The sequence below is a fragment of the Cupressus sempervirens genome, chromosome 2 (genome assembly GCF_028749045.1).
Source record: "Cupressus sempervirens isolate cs-2001-9-10 chromosome 2, ASM2874904v1, whole genome shotgun sequence".
Lineage (NCBI taxonomy): Eukaryota > Viridiplantae > Streptophyta > Pinopsida > Cupressales > Cupressaceae > Cupressus > Cupressus sempervirens.
This window is the reverse complement of record NC_143119.1, coordinates 573,377-586,886: the sequence shown is the minus strand read 5'-3', so window position 1 is coordinate 586,886 and position 13,510 is coordinate 573,377. Positions and strand designations below refer to the sequence as shown.

Below are 13,510 nucleotides of genomic sequence, written 5' to 3'. Positions count from 1 at the left end.
TTTGGTGAGTACTGAAAAATTTTATTTGTACATTTGGACCTTGGATAATTGATTCACCCCCCCTCTTCTTAGTTATTCTAAATATTTCAACAAAAAGTTGTAGGAAAAAAATTAAAAAATATCTTATTACTTCATTACTACTATACTTCATTTCTTGCTCTTATTATTGAATTAAATCTATACTAGAATGAGTTGAGGCAATTCATACCCCTTTTGTTAGAGACTTCATTTTCTATATTCATTAGGTGTGAGATTCTTAACTATTTACATTTTTTCAAAGTACATTTTTGACAACATTGCATGTTTTTGTCTTTGTGTTGATTCCTCTTACACCTTTTTGTGAATCTTTTATGTAATTGACTTCTACTCAATTGAACATCCTAAGTACACCTGAACATGACATCTAAGATTCTAAAGAACCTAGGTCTAGGTCGTCACCAAGTTTCCATATGGACATAAAGACCTTACTAACTTACAAGCACTTCAAAATGTTGGATTCAAAGATCCACAAACCAAAATTGAGACTCTCACTTACACCTTTTATACTCCTTGGCATTCCATAAGTGTTTCTAACTAGCTAATGTCTTTAGATCATTCTCCTTGAAGAACTTTCGTCATTTTGCAGGTAAGCATAAATGAAGGTTGCAAAATGGCAAAAGTTTTGTTGTTTTGCAAGTGGGCAAAAGGAAAGGTTGTGAAATGACAAAAGTTTTATAGGTGTGCAAACTAGGAACTTGCAAAACAATGATAATCACCTCTTAAGGTTTCTTTGGCTTAAATTTGGTGTCTTTTGGGGTTTTCCATATATCATTAACCCCCTTAGATATTTGTAATATCTCCCAACCTCTGGGAATGACACTAGCCATTTTGAAAATGTATCAATAATGTGATTTCACTAGAAGGATATGAGAAATTTTGAAAATTTTGAACCAATCCAAATTCTTGAGAATGATGTTCATACTCTTTCCAATCTTCCATGCTTAAACTTTGCCCTTTGAAATAACAATAACAATGATTTAAGAATCTCCCTCCAACTATAACTACTTGACCTCAATTCATTGAATAAGGCCCACCTCAAACAAGGTTGCTCTCACTAGTGCATCATTATTAGTTCCTTCCTCAAGCTTGCTTGCAACCAATGTTAAGATATTACCTTTTATGACTTGTGCCAAACATCCAACATCAAAGGGGCCTAGGTTCCCTCTAGATGCACCATCGAAATAATTTTAATTCATAGAGTCTAGTTTGCATCACTTGACCACCAACTTCTTATCATTACTAAGATTAGTCCTTGAAATCCTATAAACAATGTTATATTTGATTTATGGGCATGATTCACACAATCATGCCCAGAGATCAAATATAACATTATTTATGGATTGTAAAAATCTGATAGCTCTAAGCCTATAAACAAACAAATTATATCAATATTTTGTATTATATTATACTTTAGTAAATTAAGAATACCTCTTAATAATCCCGATAAATATATGACCAATGTTTTTGAAAAATAGAGTGCAATGTTATATATATATATATATGTTTTTGACTAGGACCTTTAATTAATTTGGACTATTCCTGTAGCCTGAATTGTCTGTACGGAAACCACTTGTCAAATTGTTTCCCTCCCTTTTCTTTCCCAGATGTACGGTTGTAAGATCTGTTTTTTTTTTTGTCTCCATAACAAAACATAAAAATAAAATGGGTCGCTAAGCCATTCCGCTTTCTTCATTGGCTTGGTTTTGTCTTAAGGCCAAGGTATTATGGATGGAAAAGCATCATCATCCCCTTCGCCCGCTTCCGCTAAACGCAGTCGAGGGTCCATCGAACAGCATCGTCCTCCTACGAAGAAAAATTCTGATGGTGGCGTTGAACATAATTCAAAAAATAGCCCCCTGCGCGCAAGCGACAGATTGAGAGCCAGGCATCGGAGGAGGCTCAATCTCAATCTCAATCTGACTTCCCGAATACAGATGTATCGCAACAATCACAATCCCAAGCTCAGCAAAGGTAAGAAAAGGCGCCGTGCATCGGCCTCCCGCATCGCGAAAATGATGAATACCAGACACAGTCTACGCAGTTCAGCCAATTCAACTGTAAGTCAATGCATTATATTGCGTTTCTATTTTAATCGCATACAAACGAAAAGTTGTCTTGCAAAAACACAACCATATCGGGTGTCTTGAATGCTACATTGTCTGGAGTTTAGGTTCGAATAAAACACACTTGACAGTGGAGTGAGTTAAATACTACAAATGGCCTCCGAGGATTCCATGTAACGTCTCACAAGATCCATATTCATGTCTAATGGTTAAAGTTTAGCTTTTAACCTGGTTGATTGTACTTGCTGCTACATAGTCACTCCACCAGGGTTTGACTAAGCTTCAATGAAGGTCTTCTACGGGCCCAACTTTGGTAGCTTCTTTTTTCACCTTTTCCGAGTAATTTTTTTGGGGTTTTTTTATGATTATCGTCTCTGTATTAGGATTTTGATTTGAGATTTTTTTTCAAACCCATGTAAAACAATTTATTGTTTTTTTCGTGAGACGGTGTTGAGCTCCGATTTGTACAAATTTTCAGTTTGCCTGGATTTGCCACCGGCTTTCTTCTTGTATTTTTAATGAAACTGTAGATACTTTTAAAAAATATATGCGAAAGGCACCATTACAACGAAAAAATTTCTTCTGCCAGAGAATGTTTCATTGCGTGACAAGCTTTTTTCAGTTTTGTGTGGGTTTATCACCATAGTCGCCCTGTATTTGGAAATTAGTTGTAGATGTTATTTTAGGATATTTTATTGTGTGATAAGCTTCTTCCAGTTTTGTGTGGGTTTATTGCTATAGCCACCTTTGTATTTGGAACGTAGTTTTAGACGTTATTAGTCCCTGCAAAAATCCCTTATGTTTTTTTTTGCAAGAGGATGTATGTCCCCTCGTAAGGTTGGACATAATGATTACATATTTAATTAATTACTCTTATTTTCTTCCTCCAAGAACATGTTTTTCATCTAAAATGCTTGGATCTGCCCATATAATGGCTTGAAATCCATCACAAGGGGGCCGTTTTTGAGTTTTGATGCATATACATGCATTTGGGGGTCATGATTTTGCACATCCAAGACAAAAATGACTCAGATGTTTGCATTTTTTTGCTTGAAATCCATTGCAAGGGGGGCGTTTTTGAGTTTTAATGCATATACATGCATTTGGGGGTCATGATTTTGCATATAACTCAGTTGTTTGCATTTTTTAGGCACGTTTTTGTTAAAAACGCCCTGATTTGGGGCAATTTTGATCACATTTTAGCTCAAATAGAAGTCGTTTTGAGGTTTTGATCCATATATTTGCTATTGAAGAACACGTTTTTGCCTATAGAGGTCAAAAGTGCTTCTCCAAGCTTATCACTATTTGTTTAGAGGAAAGAGAAGGTGTAGGTGTTATCCAAGTTGCCTAGATACCAAATTTGCAATGCATTCCCTCTAAGTTTATAGGTCCAAGTCCATATTAGGAATGCTGACGAAATGTTGGCGCCTACCTTATCTCGAGACAAAGATCTAGTTGCTTGGATTTATACGAGCCCCTCCTTGGTAACATCACATTCTTCCTTTCACAAGTCAAATAATAATAATAATGGAGATCAATTATAATTGTTTAATTATATAACTTAAATATATATATTTTCCCTGGTAATAAGATATTTTTTATCAATAATTTAAAAAGAAAAGTACAAAGCATAAGTTCCTCGGAAAAGACATCAAGGTTCCTTTTCGAATGATTACAGAAAGTCTCAAAAACACTCCCACCTAATAGGTAGACACGTTACTGCTTGTCAAATGCTTTGTGAACAATCAAGCAAGCAACCAAACCAACACCTAAATTGCGAAAGCTCGAAGTCATAACTATAAGATTTGGTCATTAGGAATAAGGCTCCACAAGAGTTCCAAATTTGTCCTTTCCTAGTATTCTTGAACTCTGGCTTCTAAGATGCAAAAATTCCACTTGATTTGACAATGTCATTTATGCAAAGAACCCTTGTTGTGTCTCCCTTCATACAATTACTATCAGTGGAAAACAAAATTTCAAAATTTGGGCAATTATGCCTCCACCCATAAGAAATCACGATGCCAGAAGGATCATCATGCTCAACATAAACAACAACAATAACACATGAGGCTACCTCTTTAGGTTTCAACTTGCAATTCTCTTTGCACCCATAAAAAAATCTGTTAACATTTTGTTTTGGTTCTTCCTCTTTAACACTTATGTATACAAAACACAAGCAACACCTAGGAACACGTTGCCTTACCCATGCCACTTGGAAGATTCTCATGGTTGTTCCTCTTTGGGTGCAAGGGGAAACAAAACCCTAGATTCTCTCATCCATCAATGCATTGATTTTCCATTCGGGCCATTTTTCATCTTCCCTCTACCTATGAGGGTCTTGGGCTTGAGCTTGAGCTTGCAAGCTTCCAGCCATGTTTGCTTCGTCTTCACGACTTCAATAAACCGTGTTTTGCATGGCTCTCACATCTTCATCAAGTACATGCATCATGACCATATTTTGAGCATGTACCACCCACCCACGCTTGTTTAAACCGTGCATGCCTTTGGCCTTTAGTAAACTGCAACACAAAGGGAACAAAATTTATACCTTCAATTTGTTCAATCCCCAATTTCTGCTTACCAATCCACAATCCCACTTTTGGAGTGGGAAAATGCAGATTTTCCTCCATCCCAATCCTAGACCTGGCTAGAACCAATTTTGTCATGACAAATCTAACCCTTTATACCCTTTTTGTTTGCTCTCCAAGCTGGAGACCCCAAGCCATAATCATGGAGTAGACATCTGTGTTTGTGCGATGCCTGTTTTTAATCTCAAAAAACATATCACCCACCACCCATTTCACAACTTCTAAAAGGAATTCATGCCTGAACACGAGCATACCAATCAGTCTCTATTTTTTACTAAGTAGCCGAATCGGGTACGGGAACGGGTACGGGTACGTGGGTACGAAACGTTGGTACGGCAGAATTTTTTTTAGGTGTTGGGTACGGGTACGGGTACGTCCACATATATATACAAAAAATCTATATATATATATATATAGATAAAATATATGTATGTGTGCTGCTAGAAAACATACCAATATCAAAAACAAATTAAATTTAGAATTTAAATACCAACACATATGCTAGCAGCTAAACAAAACCATTATAAATTTCAGACTTTGAAACATAAGTACTAATTAGCATAAGTAATTAATCTGAAATTCAGTTTTCGATATCAAAAAAGATCGAGCTAGTGTCATGAAATATAGTTATTGTTTGCAATAGAAATAATACTAGAAATCAGTATCACTGATCAGCTCACTAATCAGAACCATATGGGTCATCATCAATAGAAAGATTGTCATCAACATTGACATTAGATGATTGAATCCCACTGGTATTTGCACTAAAAATATGCTGGCTACTTAAATCCTCCATTGGTAAAGCTGGTGCACCAATAGGAAGATCAAAGTCAGTAGACTCCGGTTCTACATCCCATAATTTTGCTGCCCCTTCCTTGTACTCATCAGATTTGTGAGTAAGAAGGCGCAAGTTTGAATGCACATAGACTAAATCCTCAGCTTTGCTTGATGCCAACCGATTCCGCTTCACTGAATGGATGAAGGAGTATGTACTCCAATTTCGTTCAGCTGAAGATGAACTAGCAACCTAATGAAGCAAAGGAAGATCTCATTGGAGTCTCTAAAATTTAAGTAAACCAAATGAGTTTGTTAATTTCAAAATGACAACCAGATTTAGAGTTTATAGTATATACAAACTTACCTGTGATAGAACTTTGATTGCTAGAATTTGGAGGTTTGGCGATTTGTGGCCATTGAGGTACCACCAAGAGTGAGCATCCTTCCTATACTTGTCACGAATAGCAGCAAGAGTATAGTGGATGATACAAAATCAGCAAATTCACTTGTAACTGCATCCTCCATTTCAATATCAGGGAAGAGTTTAGAAATAGCTTTCCTAGCCCCTTCACCTACTTCTGCATCACGATATGGTGGCACCCTTGTTGGCAAAGCAAGAATCTCTTCACTATAATATTTGGGACTCAATGAGAAGGCAAGAAGATGGAGTGGGGTGGTCATTTTGTTCCATCGCTCAACACATATTAATTGCACCTCCTTGAAGAAGGTTTCTTCAGGGTCTTGCTCTTTTGCATTTATGACAGATCTCATATTCTCAATCATTGAGTCTATTCCATCATAAACCTCCCCCAAGCATGGCTTATCCATGTCAGTAAAGCGTATCATACCTAGGATGGGCTTTGTGAAACTAAGAAGGTATTCTGCACGACTCCACCAAGTTTCATCCAAAATCCTTCTCCTAATATCAATTGCCCTCTCATTATTGGATTGCCTCCATGTGTTCCATTGGTGGCTGATCACCATACTAGAAAGTGCCTCTTGAACCTTCACAAGTCGTCTCAAGACAATTGTATTTGATGCAAATCTAGTCTCAGCAACCTATTTGAAAATTAAAAAAACAAGTAATTAAAAATAAAGATTATGTACATATATAGTTTTGCTGAAATAAATAAGATAATAAGTTATAAACTTATAACTAACGTAAAACATAAAATTGTAGTATTTAAATTTTGGATTACCTTCAATAGCTCCAGGCGCGAGAATGATCTAAAAATGGCTTGGGAGAAGTGGTGGTTCGTTATGAACATTTGGATATCTTGAGCTTCATCATAAACTTGTTTGATCCAAGCTATTTTAGTACCCAACTTCTGTAGCATGAGGTTGAGTGAATGCACGGCACAAGGTGTCCAAAATATATGTGGGAATTGTTTCTCAACTAACATACCAGCTGCTCTACAGTTCTTTGCATTGTCTGTTACAACTTGGACAACATTTTGAGAGCCTACTTCATTAATGCATTCTATGAGAATGTTCGCAATGAATTGTGCATCCTTTACTTCACCCTCACAATCAACAGCTTTTAGAAACATTGCCCCTTTAGGGGACATTGCAATCACATTAATTAAGGGTCTGTTTTTTGCATCCTTCCACCCATCAGAAATAATGGACACCCCTGTTTCTTTCCATGAGGCTTTAATAGGAGCCAATGAAGTTTTTATATGCTTGACCTCCTTTGTCAATAAAGTGGTATGAAACTTCTCATAACCTGGGCTTGTGTACCCCTTTGGAGCTTCATTTATTTTTCTTATCATGTCTTGCCAATAGGGTGATCTGACAACATTGAATGATAAACCGTTTGCATAGAGGCACCTAGCAATCGCTTCATCAGCAATATCTTTATAATCATTACTAAATGCCATCTCCAATGGTCCTCTTGCTCTCTTCAGATTACTAGTCTCATCTTCATTTCTCGTCATAAATGGATGGCTTTCTACAACAATATCAGGAGCAGCACTAGGTGTATAGCTTTGAGATGATGAAGCACGTGACTTCCGTGAGCCCCTTCCTTTGGTCTTCAACAATGGATGCCCATACCTACTTTCAATTCTTGCATCCGCTTCCTCTTGTTCCTTAATATATGCTGCTATTTTAGAAACCGGTATGGGTACCTTATTTTTTCCTGGACAAGCTTTGATTCCCTTTCCAGGAATCGCACACAAATGCCCTTTCACTCGGCTGTATGAACTTGTATACTGCACATCACATCCGGGACATATCCAAATACATGTCCCTCCACTAGGAACATGTTCTAATATGTTCACATGCCTCCATAATGGTGAAGCTGGGTCGACAGTAAATGCAGGAGTAGTGTCTGCCATGTTAAATTTGAATAACTGCTAGCACCTTGCAATTCATACAAGAATAACTTTTAAAACAGATAATTTAATTTCAATAGTAAAATAATAAAATTTGAAATAAATAATATTTAATATACTTATTTAGCATTTAGTATTTACTAATAGTAATAGTCTAATAATATACTTATATATATATATATATATATATATATATATATATATATATATATATATATATATATATATATATATATATATATATATATATATATATATATATATGTTTATAAAAATATGATTATTTTAGTGTTTATAAACTTGTATATGATATACTATAAACTCTATCATATTTATAAACTCACTAAATGATATACTCTAAACTATATATAGTATATCCTTTTTAAATAAACTATATGATATACTATAAACTCAAGTTTATAAATTATAAACCTTATCATATTTCTAATGATAAATATATAATTTAATAAACATGTATTTTTGAACCCGAAAATGAAATAATAATTTTGAAACTATGGTAGTAAAAATTAAAACTATCCTTGAAAACGAATGAAACTGTGGCAGTAAAAATTTTAAAAAATCCATGATCGAAAATGGAGTCGGAAAAACCAGATGAAGGTCGCCGACTTGCCTGGATAATGGTCGCATCACGTTGTTGAAGGTCGCAGTCTGCAAACACAGGTCGTGGTTGAAGATTGCAGACACAGGTCGAGGTCGAGGTCGCATTAATGGAGGTCGTCCGCGCAAATGCAGGAGAGTTGCAAACCCCAGACTCGGCAAACACAAACGCACGTAGGAGAAAATAAAACGCAGCCGCACGAAGTGAAAATAACCCAAAAAAAGCCGCGCCGCATTATGTTTACGAAGATATTTTAGGGTTTTACGCGCGGTCAAAGTCAAGGAGTCGACGTGGAATCACCACGTCAGCATAGAATCGCTTTGAAACGAAACGAAATGAAAATCCGATTCCTGTTCGTGCCCACAGTCGATTCCCCTCGGTTTCTGATTTCGAATCGACTCGTACCCGGAAACGATGGGCTGGGGGGAGCGATTCGGCTACTTAGATTTTTTAGCCTGACCATAAAAGGGATGTTGCTGGTTGGCTTCTGTTACAGAGAAGGAAGATGCCATTTCTTTCTTTTTTTTACAAACCCAGCGCCACCCACCTCCATTTTGAGGAATGAACAACTTGGCAAGCAAGAAAATGGAAAAAATAGCTGCGAGAGCCTCATTGCGAAATGTTAAAACAACTCATCATTGAATGCGGCATTCCTTGCTAAAACGTACTCATCGTCCCTTGGTGTAGATATGTTTGTGTTTAATGAAATCAATTTGATTGTCACCTGTGAGGGGTGGCCAACTTCAAACACCCTTGACAATCAATCTTAAGTTTACAATAAAGTTACACATGCTGGTTCTGATGTTGATGCAGGTGTGGGGTGCTGATGTGTGGATGCGTGTATTTTTTTTGGGGAATTTTGGATGTGTTTGGGTGCGTCCATATATAGGTATATATTTAAAAAAACAAAAATATGTGTGTGTGCGGGTGTGGTATATAATTTATGTATGCAAAGAAATGCAAGAAATATAGAAAAATAAACCGTTACATAGCATGATACTTCACCATTGATTGTTCATGAAATAACAGTAATGTCTAATTAGTAAATTACTTAAGTTCTAGATTCCAATGCAATTTGAATTACAAAATCAAAACATAGTTCATGGTTCAATGTTGATCAGTCTAGAGTCAAGGCTCAAGATTCACAAAATGAAATTCAGTCAAATAGGTGAAAAAATATAATAAAAAAATACCAATTAAACACATGTTTTATTAAGTCACTTAAGTGACTGGCAGCTCAAAATTGTTGGGTGCTCTCCTCTCCGGATGCTCTCCCAAGCATCCTGCACGCGTCCGCAGGAAGGAATCAGAATTCTTGCCAGAATCTGTGCAACTTCCTAATGCATCTGCGCATCAGGAAGCATCTGCACCCGCATCCAGCATTTTTCCAGGTGCATCGGTATCTTAGGTTTACAAGGTAAATTAAACTACCCATTGCTCAACTAGTTACTTGTGGAAAGTCCATCCTCTGCAAGTAAAATAACCTCTATGAAATCTTCAATCACCACTTCATTAATTCTCGAATTCAGAGCCCAGTTAGACATTCGATCTGCTTCCTGATTGCCTTGTCTTCAGATGTGTGTCTTTTTAAAATCCTCCAGAGCAGCTAGTTCTTGTCTGATGTTAAGATTGTAGTTTTGAAGGTGCCAGGCATCCAGTGAGCCTTTTATAACTGCAGTCATTATGATGAGGGGATCCCCTTCAACATGTAGCTTATTGCCCCCAGTTTCTTGGAGGCCCTGATGGCTAAAAAGTATGATAATGACAATTAAAAGACTCAAATCATTATATCAATTTGGATAGAACTAAGGATAGCTAGAACCCTTATATTGAGATGACTATCATGGTAAGGTATATATACTTCAGAGCAAGAAATTCAACTCTGCATTCTCGATCCTACTTGCAGTGGTTGTGGATGTTCTAATTGTTGTGCTTGTAGCATACTATCATCACAAAACATTTTCCTATACTAATTAACTATTCTAACTAAAGGTGCCTTTATATGAAACCCAATTATAAATCACCACTTGAGTTATTATTCATATTTCACAGATGCACTTTTCATATAACTTCCACCACGTACAATATAGGTTGACCATAGAGGTGTTTCACGATTATTTAAATTTGACATTGATATGAAATACAGTCTTAGGGAGATGCATAAGTTATAAAACCTCTAATGTGTCAATGCTGATATTAATCAAAGCAGTTCCAGCATTTAAACTGGATACAGGGGGATGGGGATGCACACAGCTGGGCTTTTTGGTGAAGTAATTATAAACAGAAGAAGGTAAAAAATTTGTAACTACCCGACCCCATAACTGTTGACCATTACCAAAAGATGATTTCTGAATTAAAACCATGATTCTAAGTTCTGCCATCAGGATACAACCATTGAGGAAATCCATCACTACTTAGAAGATCACTACACACTAAGGCTACAGTGACTGCTGACTGTTACAAGATTGTTTGTTACAATTACCATGTATTGCCCATTTTTATTAACATTATGACAGGCTCAAAACACAAGATTAAAACTTAGTCTTTGAGATGACCTCGTGATTAAGGGTTTGAAACCAGTCCAAAATACTCTAGTACAAGAATTACAAAACTTGCTTAAATCCAACTACGCATAGGAGCTGTGGTGGCAAAATCTTGTTACAGATAACTCGTTGAAATGTGAATGAGATCCTTATCATTTTTAGATGGCTACAAGCTCCCTTCTTGCTTCATTATCAAAATTACATGCCACATATAAGGAATGCTTCTCCTCAAGACTAATGAGGAGTTAAATGCTTCATCTTTACTGTTATTCTTAACCATTCTAACATCTGATGCAATCAAGGGAGGAGAAATCCCCTAAGGAGATGTCCAGCCTTGCATCTAGAGCTAACACAATGGAAATAAGTAACAGTTGATACCAAACAACATATTGAACCAGCTAAACCGATTATCTCATTGACAAAGAAACAAAAGTTTACATCCAATTGGCTTACTGATATGCAGTCTTATATTCCAGGCATACAGGTCTGATTGTTTACAAAATCGGGTACTAGCCTTCAAGCCATCCTCTATTTACTGCTATACTACTAAACAAGAACAATTATCCTACCTAAATACAAGATCACCAGCCACAAGTCAGTTTATCCAATGAACAATCTCTAAGACAAAGGAAACCTATTATGATCAAATATGGTTAGCACCCCAAATCATAAGGATATTCTTCTTAGGAATACATTGTGCCTTGCGAACATACAAGAGGGTTGGTGAAATGTGTTACAACATAGAACAATGCTCCAAGATGCACTGCAAGTCATAAAGCTCCATCGCAAGCCGAATCTAACCAACCTGGCCGTTGGAATAGAATAGCCAAAATAGGACTTAACTGAACCAACTTATCTTCATCTGGAAACATTTGATCATGATGCAAACCTAGACATAGAAAGTCCATGATGCCTAGGTCACGCCGCAAGGATCGCATAAGAAAATGAACCAGCTGGATTGGTTAAAAACTCTAACAATAGGAAACTATGGCAGTGAACAGTGAAACAAATAAACAAAAAGGAAATCATTTTGGGTGATGCAAGATTGCCATGAACTGAAGACGCTTCTGCATCAACATCACAAGCATTAGCGAAATATCTACATTAAGCCCTTGCTGCCCAAGGTTCACATACATAGCTTGGCAAGGTTATAGAATTTGTTGTTATTAAAAGCATCATTCATACAAGAATCTACTATAGGGTAGTTATTGGGCATAAGAAGACATTTCAGTCTCTAGGTAAGTTGGTTGTTTGGTCATGTTCCAAAATCAACATGAAATCAAAAGATACCATCATAACGAAGAGAGTTTAGATACACTCTGCATTTACTGAACAATGAGTATCAAACATTACTACATTATGATAGTATACCAACATAAAGAATCCTATGAACTCTACAATAATTTAATAACATTTTCCTAGTTGCAGTCAGCCATTTTGCTAAGGGTATGTATTATTAATCAATAGACATTCACTCTTTACACCACTAAAATGAATGACGGAGGTTTTAGTATGTTAAAATAGGATAGTTTTATCTTTTCTATAACTTATAATAGAACTTATGTTTTTTCTGTGTATTTCAAGATACCTTCTCAATACATATGCATATGATATTAAGATGCATGTCTCTTTAACTCATTAGTTATTAGTGACATTTGCTTATTATCATGATTAAGAGTGCGATAATAACTCACATATATGTAATAGTATATAATAATATAATTACACACACACACACACACACAATCTGATTCTTGTGATGTACACAGGGCTCATCTAGTCACCCAATAACTGTTCAATCTCTCCAATCATTGTGTATTATAATTTTGCAATAATTTAAATGAGAGGCAACTTTATGAACGTTCAATTATGTGTATATATATATATATATATATACACATAATTTAAGTTATTGCATGTTTATAATATTTTTCATTATTCATCATATATATATAATTTAATGAGAATTTTATTCGACTGAAATTTTAACATTGACACTCCCTCTTAATGAAGAAGGATAAACACATGAATAAATATTACACCATCTGTGATATTAGGTATGGCAAATTTAAGAATATCTTTGATCAGAAGATCTCCACCATTTTGATATCAATTTGATATCATGAGTATTGGCCTCTTGAACATCAACACATGAATTCACCAATTGCTCAAAAATAAGGTAATGGCCTCTTGAATATCATGCCACATGACATTCAACAAGTACCTATGATATATCTATACAAACAACTCATAGATCGTCAATTGAATGACATCTAACACTTAATTTATATTATGATTTAAGTTATTGTAAGATCACCACCTTCCAATAGCTTTTGCAAATACAAGTGTTAATCATTTGGGAGTCGTCACTTCCTCATGATGTACACATGGGGTAGGCCCATACACATGCGACATCAAATGTGTGTATAATGAAGTTACCACATATACTTGTCATGTGGTGTTGTCATGACATCCACCATGAACCATATTTGAGAATAAGGTTTTTAACTCAAACTTTTCTCTCATAGAGAAGAATGTGTTATGA

At 35.9% G+C, this 13,510-nt stretch overlaps 2 protein-coding genes across 2 annotated transcripts in view; one reads left to right on the top strand and one right to left on the bottom strand.

Moving 5' to 3' along the window:
- Nucleotides 1–1,560: 1,560 nt before the first annotated feature.
- The window catches only part of LOC149570774 (ATPase family AAA domain-containing protein At1g05910-like), a 35,446-nt gene continuing 23,496 nt past the window's right edge, over nucleotides 1,561–13,510 (top strand). Inside the window, exon 1 of the mRNA XM_089812338.1 lies at nucleotides 1,561–2,096. Within this exon, the coding sequence (XP_089668464.1) occupies nucleotides 1,764–2,096 (333 nt within the window). The 5' untranslated portion in view covers nucleotides 1,561–1,763. The remainder of the gene's footprint in view (nucleotides 2,097–13,510) is intronic.
- LOC149570775 (uncharacterized) lies at nucleotides 5,246–7,806 on the bottom strand. The gene is made up of 3 exons (XM_089808200.1): nucleotides 6,667–7,806; nucleotides 5,832–6,526; nucleotides 5,246–5,717 (listed from the first exon to the last, which is right to left on the bottom strand). Exons 1-2 carry the CDS (start codon nucleotides 7,804–7,806, stop codon nucleotides 5,852–5,854), a joined length of 1,815 nt encoding a protein of 604 aa, XP_089664326.1. The 3' UTR covers nucleotides 5,246–5,717; nucleotides 5,832–5,851.